At 39.0% G+C, this 15729-nt stretch overlaps 1 protein-coding gene across 1 annotated transcript in view; it reads left to right on the plus strand.

Moving 5' to 3' along the window:
- rerg (RAS-like, estrogen-regulated, growth inhibitor) overlaps positions 1 to 12978 on the plus strand; it is a 36361-nt gene extending 23383 nt beyond the window's left edge. The window contains exons 3-5 of the mRNA XM_015018998.1: positions 1927 to 1983; positions 7110 to 7183; positions 10989 to 12978. Of these exons, the coding sequence (XP_014874484.1) occupies positions 1927 to 1983; positions 7110 to 7183; positions 10989 to 11399 (542 nt within the window). The 3' untranslated portion in view covers positions 11400 to 12978. The remainder of the gene's footprint in view (positions 1 to 1926; positions 1984 to 7109; positions 7184 to 10988) is intronic.
- The last annotated feature ends 2751 nt before the right edge of the window (positions 12979 to 15729 follow it).

Here is a 15729-nt window from a genome sequence, read left to right on the forward strand (position 1 = left end):
ACCTAACTGTCAGAACTGAAGAGACCTCCTGGGTAAGAGTCTAAAACGTCATCAAGATAACAACACAGTTGAGTTCAATTAAAACTCTCAAGGTCATCAACCAGAAGTTCTAGATAACGCTACTTTAACTGTCGTAATCTGTATGTCATGATAAAATAGCAACAGGAGTATTAATAGTTGTTTTTCTGTTTGAATGAAAAGGAGTTTAAAGAAATCCCTGAAGTTAGGTTCTTTGAGACTTTAACTAGTCAGTAACATTTATACTTAAAGTGCTACACTTAAGCTTTAGCCTCCTGGAGGAGCTAAAGGCTTGTCTAATTCAGATTCAAATCACCTCCTCAGTGCAGTCCTGCTAATGATCTCATTATTGTGTGTGTTGAAGCAGAGACACATCTAAAGGCAGCAGGGCAGCGCCTCCCTGAGGACTGGAGTGGAAGACCCCTGCTCTAAGACTATAATAGATCATTACAATGTGAAACACATGCATGCAAAATACTACAGGCTGTTATCGTTCCAGAAGAACTATTGTTACAAAAGTACAGAGGTCTAAAGAAAACGAACAAGCTTAAAGCTAAAGTGAGGAGTGTTTAGTTTATTCTCTTTTCCTAGTCATTATTTGTCTTTAGCCCTTAGCCCTTAGCCATTAGCGTTAAATTTTGATTCCTTTTTTGAGGAAAAAAATTCTTAAAATAACTGAGCAGATTTTGTTATCTGCTGTAGGCAAAATAACACCTACTCATTGAATCTCAACACCAGTGTATATTATTTCAATTCTTACAAATTTGAACCAATTTGTTTTTTGCTAACATTGCTCAGAGGCAGTCGGTGAATGAACTGCGCTAAGCGGCTAGCCCCTTCCTTCCCTAAAATCTCTAACCATGTTTCAGGATGTCTCTGTTCTTTAGGGTATACTTGAGTCCAGATCAGAAGAGTCTAAATATGTATGTATATATGTATGACTTTGAACTGCAAATAGTAAATGTAGTTTAGACTCCTTTAAAAACACCAAAATAGCCCTTTAATGTACTGGTAAATTATAAGCTGCAATTTCAACATCATCCACTGCCCAAGGTGCAAAGAATTATTGTCTTATATTGTTTTCATCGTTGACTGGACCTGCTAATAAGCAATATTTCCTTTTGCACTTTGAAAGCATAATGTATGTCTTTCTAAAGAAAGAAACATCACTACTTTTACTAGTTATTTTAAAAACTATCTACTAATGGAGATGCATTCTTATGAATACTGTTCACAGCACCCTAATGTAACACATTCAGACATTTCCATTTTCATTTCCATGTTGAATTAAATTCTATGTTTTTTTGTTTTTTTTTTCTCTCCATGCTTGTTGCGGTAACCTTCCCACCCATTACCTGAACCAAAGGCCGACCTTGTCGCGCTCATATAAAAATGCGTATTTACCACCAGCTTCTGCGGCCTCCCTCTCTCTCCCACAGAGCTGTTTGGCCTGAGTGATAAACAGATAATGACAGTCTAATTCAGTCGGAGTAAAGGGGCTCAACATTTCCGTGCAGCAGATCACTTGCTGATGGTAAACCATTAGGGCAGTGAGTCACAGGCTCTCTGAGGACGTCCATCTTACTTTAACCATGTACATGAGATACTCTGGATGAACTCTGGAGCTGATGTCTCCTCCTGAAGACTGTCAGAGCTCGGCTTTAATCATGTTGAGCCAGTCAAACAGGCATAAGCATTTAGATTAAAGTAACTTGGTTCCAACAGTTTCCTGGTGAGTTGGGTATTGCTTATAAAGGCAGCAGCTATTATGATGTTGTGACTGAAAACACCCAAGACACAAAATCTTGTGTGGAAAATATGTTTAACAATTTTTTTTTAATCACTGTTAGCTGTTCAGTTTTAGTCTTATTTTCATGTCAAACTCAGTTTTTCTTCTTGATTTTGCAGCGTTGGTGGTGAGGTTCCTGACCAGACGCTTTATCTGGGAGTACGATCCAACACTGGGTAAGACTTGCATTTATACAGTCACTCACATGGCATATCATCATTTCAACTGTTATATTATTTCCCCAAAACTAAAGTGCCATAGTCAACATTATAATATACATATTTCACTATATTTTCTGCCATATAACATCCTGAAATTGTTTCAGTTTGTGCAAAAAAAAGGGAGGGCATTCACAAAATAGAACTTCCATAAAACACAATGGATTGCATTGTTTGATTTAGAGCGATGTGCTTTTACATCAGACAGTCTGGATTAATGCAGTCGAGATTGGCCCTTTCACTTTACGATGCTGGTCAAATCGCTTTCCTCCACTATAATTATATGAAGCAAAGACAAAGTGTCTCATCTGTTAGGCTCTTTTCATTTCCTGGCTCTACAGACCAGATGAGAGGCACTAAATGCTTCCCTCGGTGCTCTTTTCAATCCTACATCAGCTTATTTGGTGACATGAAGAGCAATCAGCTGCAAAAACACACAGCACTCAGGAAATTATTGCATTATTCTGAAACTACATAATGGTCACAAACGTATTGCCATTACAATCTATCATATATCACAAATATGGCTTAGATATTAACTTGATTTAAGTATTAGAGGTTATAAATTCAACTAAGGTGATATTTCTCTGGCAAGGGCTTTATTTTTCCAGAGCAATATTGTACTTCCAGAGTGATTTAATGTTGTCCTGGGTGCCAGCCTCATTCTGGGTGTACGCTGAGTAAATACCAAGCGCTGAAATCAAGAAAAGAATAATAACTGCCTCCTTGGTTACCACAAGGGTTGGCGTCATGACCAAGAAAGCCCAGCATGATGTCCATAATGGGAATAACAGCACTGCTGGTGGGTGTCTGTTACCAATCAGACTCTCTGGCTGAAATTACCCATGAAGTGGTCGAAACATTATTAAAATGCTATTATGAGTACATCACACAGGTAGGGGTGTGTGTGCAGCCTGCCAATCTTAGAAAGTGGAGATTGCTGCCAGAAAGTGGGCTCCACTTCATCCATCTCAATGTGCCTGCCGGCAGCTACGGCTGAACATCCATCTATATTGTCTACCTGTTTGATTTAGGGTTATTGATGAGCTAAGGTTTTTTTCTCCCACAGACAGAGAATAACCTTGGATATCCCCACAACTGCTAACATAGAGTGTTCTTTTGATGAAGTGACAGAAGTCACTCCATTAGTTATAACTGCTGTTGAGACTGACAAAGAACAAAAGTGTTAATTTGGTGGAATGTGACTTTTATTTGCTCTAATTTGTTACAGACTGCAGGTAAATTAGATTTTGAAATATTGGAATATAGCATAAGCAGGAAGTTCATCATAACAGCAATAAAATTGTACTGTCAAACCCAAGTTGTGAAGCGACTCTGTAGCAAGCGAATGGAGTATGTCCGTCCAATACTACACAGCTGAAACCAGATATTTGCATTTATTAAACTTTCCCTTATTTTTTAGTTCTTTCTTTAAATTTAGAAGTTTACACACAGTAAAATTTCCATCGATTTCAGCCCCGGTCATGTGGTCTGTTTTGATGCTGAACTTGAACAGATAGACCCACACAGGTTGACAGGTGATCTGAATCTTCTCATCTTGTAGACTGTTTTCCACACAAAGGAATCAGGTCTTTGGATCCCATTTCAACAGTCAGGAGCTCTTGACTGTTGAAATGGTCAACAGTCAAGAGATTAACCCATTAAAGAGCAATTTAATGGGTTAGTTTAACCCATTAAATTGCTGAGTAACGCTCTGATCATAGTAATGCAACTAAATGTTCGGGTGTCTTCACTTATTCATCATCAGAAATTACTTTTTTAATTTGATTTTTCATTTACAACTATAAAGTGGTTTGTTCTTAAGTTTTTATTGTTCGCATGTTTAATTTCTTGATATTTTTTAAATTTGTGTTAAAGATCCAAATATCCAAATTAGTAGGGAAACAATGAAAAACCCTTCATTGTTTGCAAATGACCGAAAATTGGACATAGAACAGACCATTCTGTCTGATAAAATCATACTTAATGTGTTTTAGAGTGCAGAATGCAAAAATGATACTGGTACTTATGTTTTACAAAGCCCATCTTTTGATCTATGTTTATGGTGTCCTTGGCCGGCACCAGCAACTACCACCATGTGTGCATAAATGCTAAAAGATGTCCAACTGGGTCTTAGTTAAAGTACCAGAGTGGGGAACAGCTGCCATCGTAAATGCAGATGGCCACAATATTGGAATGGTTATTGCTTTCTACATATCCTCCAGCAGAGTTTAATCTGCTGGCACACAGAGAGGAATCTGCACTGCTTTGACATCACTACAGCAGCTGCGTCCCGCATTATGCAGCTTCCCAAAGTTCAGGGGAATTTTTGCAAGAGCAGTTTGGAAAAGGAAGCACTGTGGAGCGTGTGCGAGCTAAGGATAATTTAAAGCTTCTGAGTGGATGTGTTGGTGGACATTATGAACAACTTGAACTGTGTGTAGTTTTGTTAAACGGAGCCTGGAGTGTCACTTTGTCTTGAACTCATTCTACCTTTAGGAAATATTTCACTTTGTTCCAAGTAATTCCAAGGCATCTTAAATCCTGAAAAGCTCTGAAAGGAGTAACAGAAACAATAAACAGGGTTAGATCGACTGCAGCTGACAGAGTGATGGCTCCTGAAATAGGCTGCCGTCCCAGCAGTCGCAGCGTGATGCTCACGCTCGCAGCCAAACAGCTGCACACGCTACTTCCCCTGGCTCCCAGTGACATTTCATTTACGTCACAGGTACGCAGTTTGTCCCCAGGAGGGCCAATTGCACCTGGGAAGCAGCAGGGGAAGCGTGCACAATCAGACATTTAAAACTTCTCAGTTCTGAGAATCTATGCTGTCAATTATGAAGTTGACATTTTGAATATGTTAATAAGTTGCACCACGGAGTATATCTTTAAATTACTAAACCTGTTGATGTCGGAGGTTAGAGGAGACTGGTTTGAGGTGTTACAAATGCAAATATAACTCAAATGATTGCTCATTACATCCAACACAGAATTCCTTTAAAGCTGAAGCAGATAAGCTCCATTAGCATAAGACTCCAGGTGCTGCTCCTACTAGTGAACCACAGAATTCTGTGACTACAATCTACACACATTAACCAAATATTTCCAATGATGACTGAAAAACATTGACTGGTCCAGTTAGTCTTGAATTCAGCTGCAACATTTAGATTTGAGGGTCTGATTTTGATCTAAGCTACCTAGTTTATAGTTTGAACAGTGGGACTGTGTCCACCCCTGGAAGGTGACCTCTGTGGCCCCCTAGAGAAGACCCTCCATCCCTTTAACAAAGGACGATATAAATCCAAAATTTAACAAATAAAAAATAATGTGAAAATTAAAAAAAATCATATTTTATATATATATATATATATATATATATATACACACACACACACACACACACATCCTCGTACTTCTATACAAACGGAGGACTTTGTATCGACTTCCATTCATTTCAACAACTGTAATTATGCTTATAACCCAGACATATTCCTAACCCTAACTATGTAAACCAAAACTTAATTCACACCAGACTGCAAAATCCAACCAGTAGAGTGCAGTGGAACTGCAAATAAATAAATAATTAAATGAGGCCCAGGAAAACGTCCTCACACTCCACTAATGACCTCACTGTGTTGGTAGATGTTGTGAAAGCGGCCCTCTTTTGTAGCACTTACAAGTACACACAAAGAGCAGAGGGCACACTAAAATGTTAATAGCAGAGGTAATATTATTTCATAAATTCCGTGTTGGTGTAATGCTTTAGTGTTAGCGGAACTAATGTTTATGATTAGGGCTTTTTCCAGCCCTATGGGTCTGCCAGTGTGTTTGAACCCTGCAGCCCGTTTGGGCATCAATTACTAACCCTCTCCTCATCTTCTGATAGTTATTCAGCCAGATAATGTTACATTTCATGGGGTGCTGTGGTGATGCACAAATTACATAAGGCATCCTTAGTCCTCAATGTGGCTGTCGCAGGTTCGAGTCCCGGCCTGGTTACCTTTACCGCATGTCTTCCCTCTCTCTCATTTCCTACTTTCCTGTCTGAGCACTTTCAAATGAAGGCAGCTAGAGCCAAGAAACATCTTTTTTTTTATTTTTTATTTTTTTAAAAAGAATGTTACATTCCATTGGTTTAAAATGCTTCTACATTGTACTTCGGTCATGTTAGTTTAAAACAGTCTACAGCTGATGTTTTCTGCAATTGTTTAGATTGTGTGCCCCTGTGGTGAAAGAGGGAGTAAGTTAATATTTTCATCTCTGAAATCACAACTTTTAGCTCTCACTCTCAGGCACCCAGCAAAACTTTAGTCAACATTGTTCAGCATAAATGACCTACTGTGTTTGGCCCTTATGGCTAAACTGATTTAAAAAACAAATCTATGTAAATCAAATTTCTGTGAAAAAGAAGTTCTGGGAAAGAAAAATTGTAGGCCTAAAAATAATGTGTCCAGTAATGTATTCACCTTTCCAAGAAATGTGTATTGTACACATTTTTTCAGTTGACATGGACGGACATGGTGTGTAAACAAAAGCAGTGTTACTTCTCAGTCTTATTAAGGAAACACCTTTTCAAAGTAGGAATAACTGACTGTTCTGTATTAAGAGAAAAACATCTTTTTTATTTTCAGTTATTGTGTGAATGACAGAAAAACCATCATTTTTCTGCTCATGCCAGAAATATCTGGGTATCTTGGATAGCTTTTTCCCTTTATAAATGAAATCATTTGAAATCTGCTTCCTGTATTCACTCAGGTTATCTTTGTCTTATTTTAACATTTATTCTACAATCTGAAACATTAAGTGTGACAAAAAAGCAAAAACTGTAGAAACATGCAAAGAGAGTGCTGTGTGTCATTTGTCAATACAAGTACTTGTGGAGGAATTTTTCCCTCCATTTCAGTGGTGATCATAATTTCCTTCTCTCTGAATTGACCAATTTAAAACTGCAACCGGACGAGTTCTCCTCCCACATCAGGATTTGTCACCATCTACTGATGAGTCATAACCGAACAGAAATTTTTAAAGTAGAGCTGAAAATAAAAAACTATCTGATTGTATTTCCTTTTTTTTGTGGCCTACAGAATCTACGTATCGTCACCAAGCCAGCATTGACGATGAGGTTGTCACCATGGAGATCCTGGACACTGCAGGCCAGGTGGGATAAATTATCAACTGAATACTTAGACACACAGCAGGGTGATGTAATTTGAGGATCATTTTCACTCTGCCTGTTTTGTACACCTACATTATGCTACATTTACTTGAAAAGAAAACATTCCGTTATCTAACACTGAAGAACATCTGACCCCGGCCTTGTCTTATTAACTTTGACCATAATAATGTCTGATTGGATAATTGCTCAAGCATCCTCTCCAATCAAAACCATTCACTGGCCTGATTAAAACCGGGGCCCCTGGGTCAGAATGTTTTTATCTGACATTATAACTGTGTCAACGTCATGTTCATTTTATTATTGTATTTGAACAGTTCTTTTCCTGTGGTCACCTAATTACACAATATGGAAATACAACGACTGAAAACCAGTTTTTCTGAGTTAGGGATCATTGTTGTGTTCAGTTTCAGACGTCTCACTGAAAACCTTCAGATTAAAGGAAACAAAACGAACCCATTAACCACTGAGGCTCTGATCTGTCATCATCTGAAAACTGAGATGTTAGTCACAACACCATACACTGAGAAGGCTCCAGCCAAGAACTTAAACAAAACTCCACCACTGTGGTTAATGCATTTAGAATCAGTTGTCTAAATGACTATTAATTTCTAATTCAGCAAATCAGTTATTGAAACATTCCTATATCAAAATAATGATTTTAACCTTACTTCTGCTTTGCATTGTAAACTGGTTGTTTGTCCACAGGCCATTGTTGTCAGTAATTTAGTCTTAAGCTAATCTTAATTAGTGTAACGATAATTTAAACTTCTTTACAAACTCTTCTTAATAGTCATGGTTTTGCAACATTTACATGTGTTTACTGAACTCTGATACTATGAGTTATTTCATGTTTTATTCTGACACATTTTGGTGCAAAATAATAATTATTTGAATGGAAATTTGGCCTCTTTTCTAAATTTCTCAAATTAACCCTTGTTTCAAAACTTTCATGGTTCAAACTATATGTCACTTGTTCATTTTTACTCTTTGCTTTGATCATTTATTATTTTAATCAATAATTTTTGCTTCCTAGTTTAGCTGAGTGTTACTGGCTTAGTGAGTTTGTTGGTTAGACTATTTTAGTTGGGAGGGTTTGAGGATTTTTGTTACTAAACTTATATATATTTTAAAACTTTTTAAATTTAAATAATGAGCTGACCTTAAAACATTATTTGATAACTAGCTCAGACGGCGCCTCAAAATCAAAAACTGGATTGAGGCACTGTATGGAAGCCATAAGAGGACATATTTAGAGACCTTTTCCGTGATCTTGATCTGGCTTTAAGCTAAACATTTAGCCTCACTGTGCATACTCCACCTGTGTCTAATATGAGTCTAAGTGTCCTCAAGTGCTCTATGGAGCACCGTTACTTGGAGAGAAGCAACAGTTGTTAGAAGGAGTGTTGGTTGGATGTGAAAGTGAAGGGCCCTTCAGGAAGGTAATTTCCTGCAGCCCAGCAGGAGTGCTGCCTCGCTCCGACCGTGAGGGAGCGCTTGCGTAAGTCCTCAGGAGAAGATAAATATGCTGCAGTGCTGCGTAGGTGTTCTGCTGGAGGCTGATTTCCCCTGCGACACTTCAGCCCAGTCATCTCTCCGTCATTACAGAGAGGGCTATTTTCAGTCGGGCGTTAAGACGAGGCCTGCGTGTTTACTGACCAGACGGTGCCGGATGTCAGGAATCTCCTTCGCACTGATTGGGCACTCTAGCTAAGCAGGATTCATCCAGGAACACCAGAAATCTCAGGTTTAAAAGAGAATCAGTTGCATGAAGCGTACCTCACCTTACTAAAACATGATTTGCATTCTCAAAAAACAAAAATCTCGATTGAGCTCGAGATAATTTGACTTCATGAAAAATGACATTAATGCCACAATATTACAATTGGAAACCAAACTGTGAAGTACCACTTCAGTTTTCATTTATGAATATCAACTAACGACATGCGTGACTCACATGAATGGTGAGATCTGTGTGGAAAAAAAACTTTTTCATGGGGAAAAAACATCAGGCAGGACAAAATGCAGCAGCAAAATCTGCTGGGATTAAAATGGACAGAGCCAGACATTGATGAGCAGTAGGAAAGAACATTTAGAGGATTTCATGGAACAAAGTCTTGCTTTTTAAACATTTCACACTAAATGTTCTATTGCCAGAGAAATTAATTATTCAATTAAATAATTTGGGGGAATTATTTGTGCACTTGGATGGGTTATGACAATGACTTCTAGCAGTGTGTGGCCAAATTATTATGTACATGAAGCAGTATTTATAAACGAATAGAGAAAATAATGCAAAAATGAAAATACTTACATCTACTATATAAGCTTAAAATTCATCAACACTAAGTAAGTACCCATCTTATATAATGTCTCCAACTGGATATAGTTTCAAATGCTGGAGAGGAAAACAGTTTTATTATGTTTGTATCTAAACTAAACTATTAGATTTCAACAAATGCATGTTCTAATGAAGAAGTTATCCAAAGAGCTCTGTTTCTAGCCGAGGGATTAAGAATAAAAAGGGTTTCATAAACTGTTTTATTGTGCTTGGATTAGGTTCCTTAAAGAAATGCCTTTCCTGGAAGGAGATGAGGGAGAGAGATCATGAAATCTAAATGGTGTCTCTGGGCCCAAGAGCATTTTATTGCTCATGGGGAGATTTAGGGCCTGGTGAGTTTCTTCTGCCTGGGCTCTGCTTGAAAGCAAAACAAAAAGAATGCTTCTTTCTTTTTAAAAAAGTTGTTAAGATAATGTGCATCATTGCCAGCCTTACTCTACTGTAAGCTGAACTGAAAAGAGGAGATTATATAACAATGTGCTAGCTGAAAGTATTTTGTTGACATTCATGTCTCTAGAAAGATTACATCCTTAATATTTTTGTGAGATTTTATTTGTCTCCAGCTGCTATGTTTGCAAGAGAAGTTATCTATCTCAGCTGTGCACTAACCGGCTTTTATTTTACTCATGAAATTTTGTCCATAAAATAGAAAACCACTTCTCTGCTTTATGCATATGTCAACTCTGCTGCAGGGCTAGCTTTGTTTCCTCTGCAAACAGAATCAATAAAGGGAGATTTATGCTTAGCTCTGCCAATTTTTTCTTGTTTATTTTTGTTTTCCTTGCTTACCAGTAACAGCTAAAAAGTTTTTAGTACTTTACAACATATAACAACTTTGTTATCATCTCTGGCTATGAAAATAAAATCATATTTTTGTTGCTGTATTGGAGTAAGGAGGTTACAGTTACTGTTTAGCATTTAACAGAGTGTAATGATACCCAAACATCTGATATTTTGTGAAATTTTATGGGTGTGGCTGATGGTTGTTCTAGCTAAGAGTTAGCTTGGCTAGCAGCCTCGTTAGCAGAAGGAGCTAGTTCCTTTTTATAGAAGAATTTTATAGAATCTTATAGAAGAGCCATTGATTTTGTCATTTTCAAATGACAAACTGTGAGACCTCTGATGGAGCCAATCGTTCCAGGAGGCCAGTGCCTGAAAATAAATACAAACTGCTGAGACTCATGATGCGAAAAAAGTGTCTCCATTGCAGTTTTGCGAAATACACAAATTTTGATACGGCTGAAAAACAACCTGACCCAAGAGCAAAAACTTTTTATTGACAAAGGTGTTTCTCCAAAATTGGTGCCACAGGAATCAAAAGACACCTAAACTAATAACGTAATTGTTGGATACTTTGGTCAAATTTGATTCAGTGGTAAGTTGTTTTGGCTTGCTCGGATTGTGCACCTTTACTGTAAAGACCATGTCAGGAATGTTTTTTCTTCACAGGAGGACATCCAGCAGAAGGAAGGTCACATGCGCTGGGGCGACGGATTCATCATTGTCTATGACATCACAGATCGGGGAAGCTTCGAGGAGGTAGCCCCTCTTCGAACCCTCCTGGAGGAGGTGAAGAAACCAAAGAACGTCCCTCTGGTGCTGGTGGGGAACAAGTCCGACCTGGACCACGTCCGCCAGGTCCCCACAGAGGAAGGCGAGCGGCTGGCGGCTGAAATGGCATGTGCCTTCTACGAGTGTTCGGCCTGCGCCGACGAGGGCGGCGTAGTGGCCGAGGCGTTCCACGAGCTATGCAGGGAGGTGAGACGCCGCAAAGCCGTCCAGGGCAAGGCCCGTCGCCGCAGCTCCACCACGCACGTCAAGCAAGCCATCAACAAGATGCTGACCAAGATAAGCAGCTAGGGACGAGTCCTGCTGGTGTCCAGTGATAAATGGACATTTTCTATTTTTCTCATGGAAATAACTGAGACAATTTCTGACTGCGAAATGACTGACATGTGGCTAACTTCAAGTGGAATCTCCATGTTCTATGACTGATTGACATTGAAGAAGCCAGCAGGGCTGAGTTTTCTCTTTGGAGGAGCCAGAAGACGTCAGTCTGCTGAGTTCTTAATGTTCCCTCATTCAAACCTTTAAGCTGATTCAGTGCATGGAGTTACATGGTAGCTTAATATGGCATATCAGTTATATGTTGAGGCTCCGATATTTCTGGCATGAGCAGAGGTGTGACCGTTTTACCATCATTCACACAAAAATGTAAAACAATTTCTTACTCCAGAACGGCCCGATATTCTCATTTCAAAAAGGTGTTACCTTAATAAGCTACCTTAATAAGCTTGAGAAGTGATCCTGTTTTAATTTAGTCAGTTGTCCATGTCAACTGAATTTGTAGTTGTAAGAACAAAGGTCAGTGTACCACCTGACCAGCGGTGCACAGCATCAGTTGGGGGAATGCAAGTCCTGTGTTACTCTGTTTTCCATCCAGCCAAAAAAAAAAGCAACTCCGGAACTTCTCTGGAATCTTTGATCTAAAGAAACGGCTTAATGGAAACCTTTAGTGGTTTTAAAACCTGATACTGGTTAATGAACACATGCCTAGTTGAGTCTTTTGGCTTTTTATTGGTCATAATTCCCTTTATAACTCCCTTTAAATTATTTTGTAAGCCATGGGATTTCTAAAACTGATGCAGGCAGGATATCCAATGTGACATGCACGGAATCTAAGAGTTCATGATTAAAAGTTGCTTTATTGCAGCCGGTCTCAGTGGGATAAATGCGATCTGCTTCAACAAACATCAGAACTCTTCTGGCAACAGTGATAAAAAAAACAACTTGAAGTTCAGAGGAGTGTTGCTTGATGAGGATGGATCCCAGTGTTCTTCACTGTTCCAAGAGTAAGCTGAACTAAAAAGAGTCTGACCTGGACCAAAACCTTCTTTTATAGAAGAATTTTATAGATTCTATATCTTATAGAATCTGCTGCCTGGTAAGGATGGAGGCTCCATCCTGGAAAGCCGCTCTGTAGTAAATACATCTAAGTTGGATTAACATCTTCGGCTCTGCAGCGGACTCTCAGGCCCTCTGTGTTTGTCTGGGACGCACCAAAGCAAAGGTCCAGATTATGTCGGAGCTCATGACTGCAGGTTCTATAAATACACAAAGGGAAGCGACGCCGCGTTCAGAGGATTTCCTTCTGTTTACTCTTTAAACAGCAGCATCTATTAAATGCAATGTTTGTGTTTGTTGTCTGATCTAAACCAATCGGCTGTACACTTGGAATTAAACGCTGATGTATCCGACCTGTCCACTGAAAAATAACTTACCATTAATGTCAATATATGACTACATGCATGGGCTTTATTTATTTATATATTTATTTTCCCTGTACTGTTCAGCGGCGGTATTTGGAACAGATTTACTTTCACAACTGGAGTGTTAGAGCTTTCGTTATAATGCCCCACTTGATATAAATATAAAAATTAGAAATTGCTTTGTGTTAATTTCAAATGCAATAGACCCAGAGACAAGAAAAAAGAAAAAAATGGAAGTGAGGAGAGGTAAAAAGATAAAGTACAATTATCTGCTTCTACACCTGCAGAAAGAGAGAAAACAGAGAGACAATAAACCTCAGTGACAAACATAACAACGTCACTGAAGGCTCTCAGTAGTGAGATGTATTCAGTGGCAGCCACAGACCAACATGGTGTACCCACCTGAATCTATACCAAGAGAATATCTGTGTGTGTATATATGAAAGTGTGTGTTTTAGCATTTTCCAACTTGTAATGCCCATTTGTTTCAATAGATACTACTCTATGAGGATCCTGGCTTTGGGCCCCATAAGATGAAGTGCTATACTATGGTTAAGCCAGTTTAGGTGTTTAGAACTAAGGTGTGGATCAAGCTTAGATCAGGTTTAGGGTTAGTCTTTAACAACTGGTGAAAACTAAATGGTAACTAATGCAAAGTTCTTGTGACAATTAAAAGCTAATGTGTGTGTGTGTGTGAAAGCACACTTAGGTACATAAGGTTTCTCCATAGGAATATTCAGTAGTGGCTGTGAGGAACTGCAGCAAGTGTTTGCAGGGAAGACCAGTGCAGGGACAACAGTGACCCTCCCTCAGGGAAGAGCAGAGGAAACCCCCGGGGGAAACACCCAGCAGACGAAGCCCAGAAGAAGAGCCCTGCACTGCTGGAGCAGATCCAGCCCAGAACTCAGAGACCCCAGGGCACCAACCCCCAGCACAGGCCCAACAGAGCCAAGTGCCCTGCCTGATGGCCTCTAAGGGGACAGTATGAGGAATTTTCCAGGCACATAGTACAATTAGCACAATCAACTAATTATGTAACCTTCAGTTGTTATAAAAATGCTATAAAACCTAAACGAAATTTGACTTTGCAGCTTGACGCCTTGAAATTGGGCCTCTGTCTCTTTAAGAAGCTCCAGCTCTTTCTCACACTCTACCTCCATTAAGTCATCACAACAAGGTTTCTCCATTACACCGTTTGCAAACGTTCACAGGTGTTTCATAATTGATGCTGCTGTTAGTCTAGAGGAACTGAGTGGAGCTTGATGAGACCAGAACGGTTGCCATGGGAGATTAAAGGATTCCTCAAACATGCATGATAGAATCAAGGCAACACTGATGAGGGAATAACATTATAGCATGATGGAAAGCTTAATAAAAGTCGACTGTACATAATATTAGCAAATAGTCTACTTCTTTCAGTAACAACTTCCACGCCAAAGACTATTGATTTTAGCATTACCTGTTGGCTTTTAAGTATGGTGCATTCACAGACCAGAACAAAAAGGGGATTTTAGCGTTTTTTTACTAGCTAATCACCCACAAGAAAAAAATAAAAAGAAATTGATGATCCATAAGATATCTCACTGTATTACGATTAATATTTTTGATGGAAATAGATGCTGTCAGTACAGCAGAAAGTTCACCCTATTCCCCATGCTGAGTGGATTATGAGTGAAAAATCACAAAATCTAATTACAACCCAGCTCTACATCAGCATGGGCCAACGATAGCATCACAATCATTTTCTTTAACCAAACAAACGTTCTTTTAAAAGTCTCCTCTGGTCATGTTACAGGCATTCAGAACTTTATCTAGATTTGGAATATAAGTGAGTCCTAAATTTGATTTTAAATATCCATTTCTGTTCCTCTAAGGTCCACATGAAAGATCTATCAGCTTGTCCTCCTCAGTCTCGCTCTGGCCAAAACCAGCAAAGCTGAACGTCACTCATTTCTGGTTGTTTTAAAGGAAACCTCCCCAAAGTACACCATGTTACTTCAGATGGATAACCGGCTCAAGGAGAGAACATATAAAAAAAAAGAAAGAAAAAGAAAAAAAGGTGCTTTCTTTAGTCTGGGTGAAGCAGAAAGGAGCGGCTTTCTATCTGCCAGATAATTACTAGTCAAAAGTTTCACCGCAGCCACAGAGCTCCTCCTCTTCCTGAGCAGCTGGGGGGGAAACAAAAACAAAACAATATCAGACTTCATGTTTAAATCTGTATAAACTCATCTAATTGCAAAACAACTTCTTGTATTAAAGTTAGACTCCAGCACTCTGCAGTGACTGCTCAGAGCAGAGTGTGCCGACAGCTCCCACACAGCCGCCTGCTGTCAGACTAACTGGAAAATCTTCCTGCTTCTCCAACCTGAAGCGCTTTTCCCTCCTCCTGCCGCACTGTTCAGCCTTCACAGTAATATATTCTCCAGAGGTTTCAGCTCCTGCTTCCAGTCTGTGTTGAGCCAACCGGTTCAGGGAGACATGTTGGAAATGTGCAAATACCAACGTGACTTTATCAGGATGTTTCTACGGATGGCTAAGTGACGTCCTCGTGTTTCCATATTTAGACATTCCGGAATTAAATAAAAGTTATGGTTTGCCTCTGCTGCAGGTGAATTCTTCGACATGAAATCAGACGAAAAATGTTCCCGTTTTAGAAAGGGGCTTACTGCAATTATTTCTAGTTGCTCGATTCTGCAATAATTAAATTCTAAATACTTACTTCTCCCAATTAAAAATTAAATATTCTAAAATTAAAAATGTATAAATAAAGGTGAAAAAAAATCTTATAACTTATATCATTCAAGTAGCTTCAAAGAATCTGTGGATGGTGATGCTTACCCAGCTCATTTGCTTTTGCCACTCCCCTTTAAGTCTGTCTGGCTGTTTGGCAGAGAGATGCTGCAGAAGGGCATACAATCCTC

Source organism: Poecilia latipinna, unplaced genomic scaffold (genome assembly GCF_001443285.1).
Source record: "Poecilia latipinna isolate Pla-1442-1.1 unplaced genomic scaffold, P_latipinna-1.0 Scaffold2356, whole genome shotgun sequence".
Classification (NCBI taxonomy): Eukaryota; Metazoa; Chordata; class Actinopteri; order Cyprinodontiformes; family Poeciliidae; genus Poecilia; species Poecilia latipinna.